Source organism: Eptesicus fuscus, chromosome 22, assembly GCF_027574615.1.
Source record: "Eptesicus fuscus isolate TK198812 chromosome 22, DD_ASM_mEF_20220401, whole genome shotgun sequence".
Lineage (NCBI taxonomy): Eukaryota > Metazoa > Chordata > Mammalia > Chiroptera > Vespertilionidae > Eptesicus > Eptesicus fuscus.
The window spans coordinates 14270460-14285759 of NC_072494.1; the positions used below are offsets into that span (position 1 = coordinate 14270460).

At 41.4% G+C, this 15300-nt stretch overlaps 1 protein-coding gene, 1 long non-coding RNA gene and 1 pseudogene across 2 annotated transcripts in view; 1 reads left to right on the forward strand and 2 right to left on the reverse strand.

Annotated features, from left to right (window-relative positions):
• The first annotated feature begins 4 nt into the window (after positions 1-4).
• LOC114227828 (uncharacterized) lies at positions 5-6336 on the forward strand. The gene is made up of 3 exons (XR_003613925.2): positions 5-175; positions 1181-1246; positions 6096-6336. It is a non-coding gene; the product is annotated as an uncharacterized LOC114227828 (long non-coding RNA).
• Positions 3212-15300, reverse strand: part of VPS45 (vacuolar protein sorting 45 homolog) — a 43176-nt gene continuing 31087 nt past the window's right edge. The window contains exon 15 of the mRNA XM_008155805.3: positions 3212-3841. Within this exon, the coding sequence (XP_008154027.1) occupies positions 3754-3841 (88 nt within the window). The 3' untranslated portion in view covers positions 3212-3753. The remainder of the gene's footprint in view (positions 3842-15300) is intronic.
• Positions 8165-8567, reverse strand: LOC114227827 (histone H3.3A-like; annotated as a pseudogene).

Here is a 15300-nt window from a genome sequence, read left to right on the forward strand (position 1 = left end):
TGGAGGGGCCCGCTGTGGGAGAGAGTTAATATTAATACACTCTTCTTCCAGTTTGCAAAGCGGCAGGCCTTCCTTGAGCCTGTTATTCAGGAGAATAACCCTGAGTATGTTCTGATCTCCATTGCACACGGAGAAGTGAGACCCAGAATGGCTGAGCGATTTGCAGACACACACTGTGAGTGCTGGGAGGAAGAGAACTCTGGTCTCTAAAGCGTAATCCGTTGTGTCCGATGGCTTTAACTAGACCCGGGTCTCTCTCCCGGCTGCTCCCACACGGAAAAATCCCATCCGGTCTACCTCATTGGAGGGAAGGGCTCCATGCGCACAGGAGGCCCCCTGACTGGGAATCCCTCCTTCATCCGATTTGCCTCGGAGCCCACAGACCAACTTCTTAGTAACTTCATTGTTTTCCCAGTACCTGGTTAATGGGAAGAGGGAGCCAGGAAACCTAGGTTTGGGTACTGGTTTCATCACTGCTCTGAGGCCTTTGGGCAAAGTAGCTGAATTTCTTTAGGCCTCAGTTCCTCCACATATTAAATAGTGAGGGGTGAAATGCTATTTCCGTCGACAAGGAAAGCCAGGACAATATATGAGATGACCTGTGGAAGTCCTTTGAACATATAAGTATTGCCCTCTAGGCTAATTATTGAATAACAGTAAGCTAACCAACACATTGCCTGGCATATGGTAGGCACACAATGACCACAAAAATGAAGACCAATTCCTGGCACAGAGGAGAGGGGGGAAAGGAAGAACCCTTTACCCAGACATGTCTCAAGATACAAGTGTTGGCCAAGTTTGTGGTTTGAGAAGTGGATAGGTGTTGGCTTTTTCTGGTATCTGTCAAATGAAGGAGGGGGCTTCTCTCTTTTCCCAATACTCCCTTACCCCCTAATCCAATAATATCCCTCTTAACTGCTTTTCATGTACCATACTAATTAATTCCTCTATATTAGACTGGCATAGTGCTCTTATATGTTATTTCTTTAAATATTTAGTGCTACCTTGTGAGGTATATGGAACAAATAAGGGCATGCAAATCAACTGACTCACTACACAGTAAGGTACTGGCTAAATGGGTTAAAATCCAGTCTGTTTAGGTTTTGTACACACTCCTCTTTCCTTCCCACCATCCTTTCCCCCTTCCCATCATCTCTTTCCCACCTTCTATTTTACAAAGTGACTTTGAAAGAATGGGAAAGTCCGGATCATCATAAATGAAGCAGCAAAATACCCCAGTGATCTGGTGAGAAAATGAACCTGCATGATCTTTGGAGGGCTTGGATCTAAGTGGTTTGGATTTAGAGTTTCAATAGATTCTGGTTTATGGGGGGAAAGTAATTCATGACTGGCCCTATCTTCTTATTTGCTCTCATTTTGGTCAACTAATATTTGAGTGCTCCTATCTGTGAGGTCCTAGGGTCCTGGTATGCTGCCTAAGACAGGAGCGGGAGCTTTGTGGAACATCAGCCAGAGAGAGGGACGGCTGAAATATCAAAACCCTCCCAAGTAATTTTCAGATTCCAGAACAGATGCATGTGGGCTGGAGAGCCTTCCCTGCCTATCTGCTCCTTAAGATGTTACATAAATCTGTTCTCTCTCTCTCTCTCTCTCTCTCTCTCTCTCTCTCTCTCTCTCTCTCCCTCTTTCTTTCATTAACCTGCATTGCTGCACTGCCTCATTATTCTGCCCCTACCTTCCCTTACTCTGTGTCCCTTTGTCCTGTTACGCATCCCTCTTTCCATACTCCATACTCTTCTCTGAACTGTTCTTCAAGCTGACTTCTCTCTCACCTCATGGTACCTGAATTGGGAATCTATGAATTGTGACTGTTTCCAAAGACCAATTCTTAAGAGAGAAATTTCAGAGTAAGAATTTCTGGGTTCCTTTACACATATTCATAGCATCGTCTCCTCAGTGAGCTCAACTCTACCACACACACAGATCACAAAAATAACTCAAGCCAGTTTCTCTTCAGTGGAGATAAGATACTGGGAGGACTTGCGATGGGGTTACCTCCCTAACTGCATTGCCATGGATAAGACACAACTGCCAGTAGCTTTATTCTTCAACTGACTATTTTATGAGTAACGCCACATGAGGGAAGGAGAAGGGAGCTATCAGAGATAAGGACTTGTGGATTGCTGCCTGCAAGTTTACTGACAGGAACTATTATCAAAACATTTGTTTAGATAAAAACAAGTACCTTGGCTTTTGTAGAATAAATGGGACATAGGGGTTTTGATTATGGAAGAGAGCTCATTAAAAGCATATAGGACCTTACCGGGCCAGTGTGGCTCAATGGTTGAGCATCAACCTAAGAACCAGGAGATGACGGTTTGATTCCCGATTCCCCACATGCCTGGGTTGCCGCCTCGATCCCCAGTAGGGGGTGTAGAGGAGGCAACTGACCAATGATTCTCTCTCATCATTGATGTTTCTATCTTCCTTCCTCTCTGAAATCAAGAAAAAAATATATTTTAAAAAAGCATGAAGAATTTTTAAAAAGTATCTAAATAAACTGCAACAACAAAAAAAACAATTTGGATCTTAGCTCTTAGCTATAATATGGATGTAAAACAAACGCCTAGGGCTTCACCTCAGTGTAAGGTAAAGGAACTGCTAATTAGTGCAGTGGGAGGGTGGTCCATCATTTTGTGTGGTGGTTTGGTACCCCCAATTTTGAGAAAGAAAGCATTGTATCTACTATTATTAATTTTATTTAGTGTTTAGATGCTCTAAGTGCTTTATATGTATTATCTCATCTAATCCTTACAATCCTACGAGGAAGGTACTTTATTACCCCTGTTTTATATACAAGGAAACTAAGCCACAGACCAAATGACATTCCCAAAGCCACATTACTGTGAATCAGATTTGAGTGCTGGCTATCTATCTGATGCTTGGGGATGCTTATCAAATAAAGGAAAGGTAAAAAATATAAAAGACTTAGAGAACCAGGGAGGGATTATGCTGTGGTTTGAGGATGCCATAATTTCCTGGCATTAATAGCATCACGTTCCATTGCTTTCAAGAGAAGTGAAATTGACACCAGAATTTCTTATTTGCCTTGACACACTTTAAATATGCTTTGTGTAGAGGCAGCGCCTTCTCCATGTTTGGTGTAAAGCGAGCTCATGCCGTATCTTATGAATTCCCATACATAGTTATTAACCCCAAAGAAACAAAAACAAATCACTTGTATCTTTTCACAAAATGGCTTTTTATTGCAGTCACACATGGTTTCTCAGTGCCACAGAAAATTGCAATGTAGGGACAATTTTTGGATGGCTCTCTACAGAAACATGATGAGTTTTCAGAAATGACTTGTGCAGGAATGTGGTTAATGAAAAATAAAAGGGGTCAAGAGGAGAGAGAGTGTGCAGTGTGTACACCAAATGATTACTTCTAAAAACTCCTCCAGCTCTCACAACCCTTTTTGTCAAGTAAGATCCAACAAAATTCATCAGAAACAGAAGTGATTGTGCTATTAAATACAAGGAATACATTTATTTATTTGATAAAGAAACCATGAGAAAAATGGGCTGGGAAGGGCTCAGACTTATTCGTAACTCATCACTGGGAGTCTTGGTGTCTGCGCCAACAGTTCAGGGATCAGCAGGCTACCTGGAGATGGGTTGTAAGAACAAGCACAGAACCCAGGCTCTTCTCCGATGCTCCTGGTCAGTGCGAGAGCCTGCAGCGAGGCAAGAGGGGAAGCTGCGCCGGTCTCCTCACCTCTCCATCACCGGTTCACCTTCTGCTTGCTGACCTGGAGGTAACTTGAGAGCTCTCCTTGCTTCGGCTGTGCAGTCCAGAAGACAGAACTTCCTCTAGGAAACTGACCAGCAGGTTGGAGGTTACTCAAAGGAAAAAGGAAGGAAGCATCTCCCACGTCTGGTTCCATCTCCCACCGTGCAGCCTACATCCATCCATGCCCAACCTCTCATTGTTCCCGGAACATGTCATGAGCTTTCATACCTTTATGCTTTTGCTCTTATTATATCCCATGTCCAAAACGATAGACTATCCTTCTCTGTCGGATGAAATCCTTATGATCCTTTAAGACTGAGGAGCAAAAGTCACCATTTCTGTGAAACCTTTCCAAACTCCTTCATGCTGAACTAATCGTGCCCAACATGATGATCACTTGGCCCTCGTGCTATGTTAACGCTGTATTAATATGAACGAGGTACTCTCCATATATTGTTAGCAAAATAGGGTGGGACTGTTGCTCCTTAGGGTGGAACTAAGACACCGCTTGGGTCTCCGGGGATTAACACAGCGGTTGACACCTAGTAGGTACTCAATAAAGGTATGCTGAAGAAATGAATTAAAATCGTTACCCATTGGCAAGAGAGCCTTCTTTATGATACGAGTTTTGGGGCAGTATTTTTAAGTGTGTGGGATTCACTCTCAGGAGACAGATCTATGGCAGACGGAAGACTGGAGGAATGACCAGGTACCTTGTTATTATCATTGGTTTGTAGTCTTAAACCTGGAAGATTCTGCCCTTAGAGGATTTAAATTCCAAACTCGTTTGCAAAAGAAAAACAATGGTGAAGCAGAGGGAAAGGAGTAGGAGCTAAAGTTATTTATTTCTCTACTGAATGCAGGCACCCCCTCTGGCCTGGCTTTTTGGCCAGTTGGTCTAGAGACTCTTGGAGACCAGAAAATGACTTTTCGTGAGAATGAAACATACGTGCTGGGAAACACTGTGGGAATTTATTAGGTGATCCCTGCTTCACTTCAGACTCTTGCAAGACTAAGGAGAGGAGTAGCATTCCTGAAACCATACTTAAAGATCCTCCTCTGTGTATCAACAAGACCCCACATTCTTGACTGCAGAGAAAACATTATTTATATTTTCCAAGCCTAATTTTGTTTCCTAGGGCCATTGTAGCTTTTCAAAAAGTATCTATTTGGGGACTTTGATGAGTCACTGCAGAATGCTTTAACAATTACAGGCGATGAACATATTGCTTTCTGTACCCCAAATTTAGACTATGCTTAAAAACAACAACAAAAATGATTTTCTTTTCCAGGGTTGTTTTAAATCAGTCTCACTTAAAAAGCAAACTCAAAAATCCCCTTTTCCTGTCCTGGCCAGTGTGGCTCAGTTGGTTGGAGTGCCATCCGTGCACCGAGGGGTTATGGATTCAATTCTGGTCAGGGCACATACCTGGGTTCCAGGTTTTGTTTTGTTTTTTTTTTTAAAAAATATATTTTATTATTTTTTACAGAGAGGAAGGGAGAGGGATAGAGAATTAGAAACATCGATGAGAGAGAAACATCGATCAGCTGCCTCCTGCATACACCCCACTGGGGATGTGCCCGCAACCAAGGTACATGCCCTTGACCGGAATCGAACCTGGGACCTTTCAGTCCGCAGGCCGACACTCTATCCACTGAGCCAAACCGGTTTCGGCTGGGTTGCAGGTTTGATGTCCATTCGAGGCACGTACAGGTGGCAATCAATATTTATTTATTTCTCTCCTCCTACCCTCCCACCCCCGCCCCGTCTCTCTCTCTCTCTTTCTCTCTTCCTCTCTCTCTAAAATCAATACAATTTTTTTCTAAAAAAGGAAAGTCCTTTCTCCTGTAGAACTGTAATCCAATTCAATTCCACTCAATTCAATTTAACAAGTGTTTCCTGAGCATCTGTTATGAAGTAGGCACTGAGCTAAGGTGGACGAATGAACACTTGTGGTTCCTTCCTTGAATGCGCTTTCAGTCCGAGACAGATTCACAACCACAATTCAGTGGGAGGCATGGTATAAACAGAGATGGACTAAGCTAACCTGGGGGACTAATGCGATCGCTTGTCTTCCCAACAAGATGGAAAGAAGGAAGGTGGGCAGACAAAAGCCCTGATTTTAAAAAGTCAACCTCAGAAAAAAGTCTTGCATCACACATGAAAAAACAAGTTTCACTTTTAAGTCTTTGTAAGGAACTAGAGACTAACATATAGGAGTTTAAAATTTAATTACTAAAGTAATTGAGCTGAACAACTGTGTCCCTAAACAAAGCTATGTATTTTAACAAGACAAAATTATGTCTATTTCTTCCTCTTTTTTCCCCACCATATTCCACAGATAGAAATTACATGTGAGTTTCTTATTATACCGAAGATACCAAAGGAATCAAGACTCAAATCTGAAGAGTGCTACAGTGAAGAAGAAGAAAAGAAAAGTAGAATTTCTGAGAAGCAGGAAAGTAGAAAAAGACCTTCAGGAAAACAATGAGAAGAAAAACTCAAGATATTTGCTTTAATGGAGCAATGAAGCTTCTAATTACAACCAAATACTTAGCTAGAGATACTGGAATATGGGAGTGGGTGAGTGAAGGAGAGGATAAAACTTTTCATAACTTAAATACTGAAAACTCTCCATTTCCACTCCTTCCAGTTTTCAGAGCCACTTGGCGGACATCCCCCAAGGGATCCCAGACTGCAAGAGGGCGCAGGCCGGGCTGAGGGACCCCCCACCGAATGTCATGCACTGGGCCTCTAGTATAATAATCATAACACAACAATAATAATAACGGCGAACACATATCACTATATGTGAGGTACTGTTCTAATGAGAGAGAAACTACCGCACTTTATGAAGAAACTGAGGCACAGAGAAGTCAAGGTCTTACATCTTGAAAGTGACAGAGTTGGGATTCAAACCCAGACAATATGGTTTCAGACTTTTTCTCTCATTGTAATTTTTAAAAAATTTATTGGGGTGACATTGGTTAATAAGATTATGTGAGTTTCAAGTGTACAATTCTATAATACATCAGTTCTCTTAACCACAATGCTTACACTGCCTGTCTGTAGCATGTTAGATGGAGAAAATGCTATGGAGACAATAAGGCAGGTTGGAGGGAGAGCTGAAGGTGCTGGTGGCGATGTGGTCAAGGAAGGCCCCTGAGACACTGACATCCGAGCCAAGAGCTGAATGAGGCAACGGAGCACAATCCAGGGAAGAGCAAGGCAAGGCCTGCATGTTCAGGGACAGAAAGGCGGCTGGCGTGGCTGGAGCGAAGTGAAGAAGGTGTTGGGTAGTAAGAGGTGAGATTTGACGTGTTAAGGAAGGAGATGGAGGGGAGTGTGAAGGGAATAGTTCAAGATTCCAAAAGTAGAAATGAGCAAAAGAGACAAAAAGGGAACAGCCAGTGAGGTCGGAGGGCCTGTGGAATATAGTTTCTGGAAACTAAGTGATGAAAGTGTTTCAAAATGCTTGATAGGTCAAGTAAAATAAGTACTAAAAGTTGACTCTGGTATTAGCCATGTGGAGATTCCTGGGGACCACAACGAGAACAATTTTGGGGAGCAGGGGGTGGTGGGGAAGTCTGAAAGGAGTGGCTTAAGAGAAGAGGCAGGGTTTAAAAGAAATGTGGCGGTCCCTGCTGGGTGACTCAGTTGGTTGGAGCACTGTCCCATACACTAAAAATGTGGCCGGTTCCATTCCCAGTCAGGGCACATACCTAGGTTGTGGGTTTGATTCCCAGTGGGGTCCTGTACAGGAGGCAACCAATTGATGTTTCCTTCCCACGTTGACGTCTCTCTCTCTCTCTCTCTCTCTCTCTCTCCCTCCACCTTCTTCTCTCTCTAAAAATTGATAAACATATCCTTGGGTGAGGATTTAAAAAGATGTGGATCTAAGAGAATATGCAAGGAGCAATTCAAGACAGGGAGTATAAACAAATTCTGGAAGAATTTTGCTATAAAAGAGAATAGAAATGGTGCAGAATCCGGAAAGAGGAGGTTAATAGAGGAGCCCCCCCTCCCCCCCATCAATAAGAAATGTACTTGTTTTTAAAAAATCCAAATGCTGGCGCTGTCCAGAAAAATTTATGTTGTTATAAAGTTGAACTGCTGAGAGTTGTTCACTGAAACATTTTGACTTGCATTAATGCTTTATATCCCCACATTTATATTTTAAAAATTCACACACAAATGAAAATGGAAAAACTGCCAATACTTGATTTCTGTCCCTTATTTTCCACTTGTGATAATATACATAGGTACCTTTTGGCTCCATGGGGGCGACAGGGGGGCCTGGGGGGGGGGGTGGAGAGGGGCCGTGGAAATCAAACGTTCAGAACTACCATTAACAGGAAGAAGAGAAGAGAACTTGTTTTTAAAAAGAATGTTTCCCACCCTAGTGGATTCTTAAGCTCGTGCTGCACGTATGCGGCGTGCTAGCTGGATGCTTCGGCATAATTGCTACACGTTGGGCCTGGATAGCACACAGGTTGCGTCTTCAAAAGGGCCAACCAGGTAGGCCTCACTTGCCTCCTGCAAAGCACCAATCGCTGCGCTCTGGGAGCGCAGTTCTGTTTCGAAGTCCTGAGCAATTTCTCACACCAGACGCTGTAAGGGAAATTTGGAATCAGAAGTTCAATGGACTTCCGATAATGTCCAATTTCACGAAGTGCCACGGTACCAGGCCTGTAACGATGAGGTTTCTTCACCCCTCCAGTAGAGGGCGCACTCTTGCTAGCGGCTTTGGTAGTTGCTTCCCTGGTGCTTTACTACCGGTCAGTTTGCGGGCAGTCTGCTTTGTAGGAGCCATGCTATAGAGACCTCTCCACTTACCCCCCTTCTCCTTGGACTGGAGCTTGGTGAGAGAGAGGCGGTGCTGCCCTTAGAGTGCAACGGGGCTGTGAACACCGTTAACAGAGGGGTTTTAAAGACGGGGGAGAAACAGCATGTTTCTGTCCTTGTGTGAATGGTCAGATAGAGGGAGAAAAACCGGTTCAGGAGAGAGGAGTAGGGTTGGAGTCACATCTTGGAGTGAGGGGATGGGATCTGGTGCTCAGGGGAAGGGCTGGGTTTAGCTGGAAGCTTTCATCCACTGTGACCCGACGGAAGGCAGAGGGTAGTAGCGGAAGGGGGAGCTGTTGAAGTTCTCTTCTAATGGCTTCTCTTAATTAATGCACATCTTGAGTGGTACTTCCTTGATCTGTGTATCCTCAGTATAAACTAGATGTTGAGTTAAGTATCTGATGAATGAATGCATGTATCAGACTATTTTTTAAGAGGTTAAGACCCTAGCTTAAGTGTCACCTAACTTTTCCTAAATATCTGACAGCAATTTTACCAGGAACAAGGGAAAAGGTTGGCATTCACCATCTATGTCTGAAAGTACTCGGGGCGGCTTTGGTAGAGAGATCATCCTGCTCCTCACTGGATTTCTACTTACTTCCCATTATTTCTCAAATATGTTGTACCATTTCCTCCCTCCTGTCCTTAATTATGCTGTTTCCTCAGCCCTGACTGCTCTTTCTTCCTATGGAAACCCAACGTGAAGCATTTCCTGAGTGCTCTGGCAGAATTAATTATTTCTATTTAGGACACATTTTATTTAACTTGCATATATTAACACTGCTCAAATTTTTGCACCTAAAAACCCCCTAACAACAGAAGAGAGTGAATTTATTACTCTGAGGGTATAGTCCAAATTGGTTCACAGCTTACATCTTTCTTTGTGGTCTGGTATTTTGTTTTAAAAACAATTTTTTTTTTAATAAAGGAAGCTTTTAAATTTTGAGATAAACACATTTTAAGGTACTTATCAGTTAAATTATTTAATTCTGTCCCTGAAAATCTCCCCAACTAATTGGGGAGAATGGATACTCCAAAAGATGTATCATGTTCATTTTGTGCCTGGATTAAGAGATAAAACAGTTCCTTGATTATAAACAATTTCACTGAGGTTATTTTATCCTGTGACACTTTCACACAAACAATGTAACTGCCTATTAGGAAATGTAGCTGCTCTATCCCAGTTCCCACCTTAGAACTGGATGCCTGAAAAAACAAAAAGCAAAGCAAAACAAAACAAATACAGCCCTTGGCCTATTTCCTCTCCAAGAACAGGGGAAAAAAGCAACCAATAGGATTCTGCATGTACCCAGCACTGTGCATATAACATTCATTGGGGTATCATGTGAGCAGAAAGGATTACCCTCATAGTTCACAGGGCAAAAGATTCATTCCTCGGGTATAAACTGCCTGTACTATTGGTTACACAGATGTCTGAAAGGAGATTATTGTCTGAGAATAAAAAGAGCTACAGATGTACTTTCTCACCCCTGAAAACATTTGAGACCATGTCAGTTAGTCAGAGCAACCACAACTACAAGAATAGAATGGTTAGTAACCATCATTAAAAAAAAAGTTCAAGAAACAAAGCCCCGAATAACCTAACTGTAGAAAGCCTTGGATGCCAAGGACTCTACGCAAGTCTATGAATTATAGAGGCACTGACTCTGGGGGCCTCAAAGGGGAAGTTACAAGTGAGCACAAATGGAAATTGAGCTACTAAAAACTTTTCTCCTCACAGGTCATGAACGTCATCTGGCAACTGGACTATCTTCACAGCAAATTTTATCACTGCCCCAGTATATTCCTACTTAGGACACTGATATAATTCTGCTCCTGAATTATGTGAAAGTGAAGTATGGGTGATGACACAGGTACTGATGATGAATATCCAATCTTTTGTACTTTATTTCCCCAGATGTAATAATAATAGCAGCAGCGGCAGCAAGTAGCCTTATTGAGCGCTTACCCTGTGCCAGATTCTCCTCTAAGCATTTTTTATATATTGACCATCCAGACATCACAATAGAAGCTATTATCACCTCCATTTTACAGAAAACTGAGGCACAGAAAAACTTGCCTAAGCTCATACACGTAGACACATGGCAAAACTGGAGCCCGTGCTCTGAGCTGCTATGCTGCACTGCCTCTTAAAAGACTAGAGTATGAAAAGGTGATTTATAAATAACAGGTCCTATTCGAGCCCAGAAGCTCTCGTGATAACCCGCGTGGAAGAGCACAGGTCCTGACGGATGCATCATTCCGTAGGGGAAGGTAATACAGTTTTGGCAGAGGAACGGCAACTCAGGGCTGTGCTGAGGGTAATGAACTTGATACTTTATTACATAATAATCCCAGTGGCATCACATTGTCGACTTAAAAATCTGTAGAACATTTTTTGTGATCATAAAAAAAACATACGAATGTAGATAATGTAGGAAATAAAAAAGTAAATGAGTCACTTTTGTATCACTACACAGCACTTTTAAGCTTTTCCTTCCTTCCATTTTTAACTTTGTTTAACCCAACAAAACCTGAACAAAAATGCAAATGCTGTATTGGGTCTCACAGACCAAAAGGCATATCCTACAAACTTGTTAAGAGATGAGAACATTTTCCTAACATGCAACGTTCTGGCTGTAAGAAACAGAAACCTATTTAAACCAGTTGAAATGAAAGAAAAAGGCGCATTAGATGGAATGACCATTGGGGTGGGGTCTGTCACTGAACTACGGACAGGAGGAGGTCAGGACCTCCCAGGGCCTGCAGTCTGGAGCTGGAGGCTGCTTTGAAACAGACAGTATCTACCTCTTTGACTCTTTTCTTTCTGCCTCTCTTCTTTATTGGTCTCTTCTTTGAGTTTCACACAGTTTATCTGGTGTGTGTTTTTCTCTGCATTTGAGTTGAAGTAAACTTTTGAAACTAACCTTTTCCATACAAATTGATGATTTTTTAAATTTCAGGTTGTTAAGAATCAGGAGCAGCTCACCTCAGCGTTGGCAAGGGCAAGGTGTGAAGGTATAAACTGGTGAAACTTTTCTGGCTAGCACACTGGTCATGTAGCATCTTCAAAGTGTTGCAGCAATTTCATCTCAACATTGCTAGTGGAGCATGAAATCTCGGATCAGCCCAATTTTAGCTTGAATTCCAGTCATATTGCACTTCATTGCTATATGACTTCAGGCAAATTACATAATTTCTCCATGTTCTAGTTTCTTCATTTGAAAATTGGGATCAAAACAATATCACCTCTTGGATCATGAAGTTTAAATGAGGTAATATATGTAACAAAGCCAGCAGACTGTCTAAAATACAGAATATGCTCAATTATTATTATCATCCCAAGTGAACAACTGGACAAGTGAACAACTGAACAATTGAACGTATGTATAAAGTATACATAAGTATATATATGATATTTATTACAGCACTGTTTGTAAGAAAGAAAAATTATAAACAATGAATATCGAACAATATATGTTTTGTTTACCACTGTATATCTAGTCTCAAGATAGCTCTTGGAATACAGTAGGTACTCATTAAGTATTTGTTGAGTGAACAAAAAACTGAGGATTGGTTAACTAAATTGTGGCACAACCAGACAACAGAATACTATTCAGTTATTCAACATGACATATATAAGTATTTTCATTGAAAGTACATGAATAGAATATTCCCTTTTATTAAGACTAGTGGCCCAGTGCATGAAATTCGTGCACGCGGGGAGGGTTCCCTCAGCCCAGTCTGCACCCTCTCCAATCAGGGACATCCCTCTCGCAATCTGGGACCACTGGCTCCTAATTGCTCACCCACCTGCCTGCCTGATCACCCCTAACTGCCTCTGCCTGCCTGACTGATCACCCCTAACTGCCCTCTCCTGCCAGCCTAATCTCGCCCCCAACTGCCCTCCCTGCCAGCCTGATCTCACCCCCAACTGCCGTCTCCTGCTAGCCTGGTTGCCCCAACTTCCCTCCCCTGCCGGCCTGATTTTGCCCCAACTGCCCTCTCTACCTTGGCTCCCACCACCATGGCTTTGTCCAGAAGGAGTTGGACATCCAGAAGATGGCCAGTCAACCTGGTCTAATTAGCATATTACCCTTTTATTAGTATAGATATGTGTGTATACATTAATAGAAAAAGGTCTAAGAGGCTGAACATCAAGATTTGACATTTCCTATGGTGGGATGACAGCAGCATGGATATTTTTATCAACTTTTTTGCTTAGCTGTATTTAATTTTTTTCTACAATGATTATGCATTGATTTTGTAATAAGAAGCTATTTTTAATTAAAAACTGTATGTTCCAGTGCACAAATAAATTAAAATAAGGGAACATGTGTATCTGAATGGGTTGAATTCAAATTTTCAGAAGCATCTATTTATTTATATACCCATTTTCCCATTAGACATTGATCCTTACAGATATAGAAAATGTCTTCATCTTCCTAGCACCTTGCGCAGAGCCTTACATATAATCACACTCAGTAAATGCTCGCCAGTGAAGGTGATGTACTCATCACAGCTCTAGCAATGATGTCTAATACTTTGGTTAAAGGAGGAAAGTCAACGCCCCCCAAATTTCTACAAAGATGGTGATGGTTCCAACAGTTTCAAGACTGATCCTGAAATGCCCATAAGTGAAGAAGAGTCTCCTCTGGATCCTCTTCCTTTGAAATGCAAATTCTGTCACAGGATCCCAATTTTTCTATAAATAATTCAGAGATCCTACCAACTTGTGGTTACAGGAGAAGGTCCAAGTTTCTAATGTTACCTCTTTAGGTAGAAATCTATAAGTACCTGTTGAAAATATCAATCAGCCCCCTCCCAGCTTCAAATTTATTTAGAGGAATTAAAAATTCCAACTGTTTTCTTAGCCCTAAACTGTATTCTCTACAAAAACATTAATGTGACTGACTTTGTAGGAATTGCCTTATTGTAACACTTAGGCATTATCTCAGGTAGTGACGAAACTAACAGCTGCCACTAGTTAATCAAGTTAATTTTTACTCAAAGAGCAACACTGTCTTAAATCTCATTCTTAATTATCTTTGGGTGGCAAAAATTTTAAAACAAAACTAAATGATTCCTCACTTTCGTACTATTTTTCTCCTGCTCTGATTTACAGTATTTCCCAGTAGCCAGGAAGCTTCACATACTGGTCACTTGGTAAAAACATTTATAAGTAAGGAATTTCTAAAAAATCATAGCTAGATAAATTCTCCTAAAATAGTATTTCAACTGAGTGCTTAGGTATCCAGAGACTAGAAACAGACGGTCTGAGTTCAGTTTCAGCTTTACCACTTATTGGCTCTCTATCTTTGGACAAGGTACTTAACTTCTCTACACCTCAGTTTCCTCATCTGAAAAATTAGGTTGATGATAATAACAAAGATATTTACCTTGCTATGAGAACTGAACGAAATTGAATGGGTTAAAGAAGCACTACCCAATAGAAATGCAAAACTAGTCACATATTTGAGCTGCTAAGTAATTTTAATAACCACATTAAAAAGGTAAAAATATATAAAATTAATTTTTAAAAAATGTTTTCATTGATTTGAGAGAGAGAGGGAGGGAGAGGGAGAGGAAGGAGAAGGAGAGAGAGAGGGACAGAGAGAGAAACATCGATCAGTTGCCTCCTGCATTTACCTCAATCAGCTCAATCAGAGTATCAATCCACAACCTGGGCTTGTGCCCTGACCAGATTGAACTGGTGACCTTTCGGTGACTGGATGATGCTCAACCAACTGAGCCACACTGGCCAGGGCCGTAAAATTAATTTTAATAGTATATTTTATTTAACCCATTTATCCAAAACATTATCAACTTAAATTATTTTTTAAAAAAATATATTTTATTGATTTTAGAGAGGAAGGGAGAGGGAGAGAAAGATAGAAACATCAATGATGAGAGAGAATCACTGATTGGCTGCCTCCTGCATGCCCCCCACTGGGTATCAAGCCCACAAAGCAGGCATGTGCCCTTGGCCAGAATCGGGACCCTTCAGTCCGCAGGCTGATGATGCTCTATCCATTGAGCCAAACCAGCTAGGGCTTAAAAAATTATTAATTATATATTTTACACTTGGTACTACAGTGCTTTTTAAATTTTAAATTTTTTTTTTAATTTTAAATTTTTTAAATTTTGATTTCAGAGAGGAAGGGAGAGGGAGACATAGAAATATCAATGATGAGAGAGAATTATTAATCAACTGCCTCCTGCACGTCCCCTTAGGGGACCAAGCCCGCAACCTGGGTATGTGCCCTTGACCGGAATTGAACCTGGGACTCTTCAGTCTGCAGGCCGACGCTCTATCCACTGAGCCAAACCAGTTAGGGCTTAATTTTTAATGGATATATAATTCATAGACAATAATATTTACCAATTTTAAGTATATCACTTGATGATTCTGACAAAAGTTTACAGTCATTTAACCACTTCCTCAGTCACCTGAGCCAGGGCTTCTTAAAAATCAAGAAACTAACAAAACCTCAACAGCAGTAAGAGCCATGAAGCCAGCCTATATCTTTGAATACGTAGTGTCAAATTGTTTTCCAGAGATTATTATACCAATTTATAAATCTAGCAATATCTGAGACTGCCTCACTGCACATTTTATCTTATGGAAATAATCAGAGATGGGACGAGGGTTTATCAATATACAAAATGTCTTTTGCAGCATTACTTATATCAAACAGAAT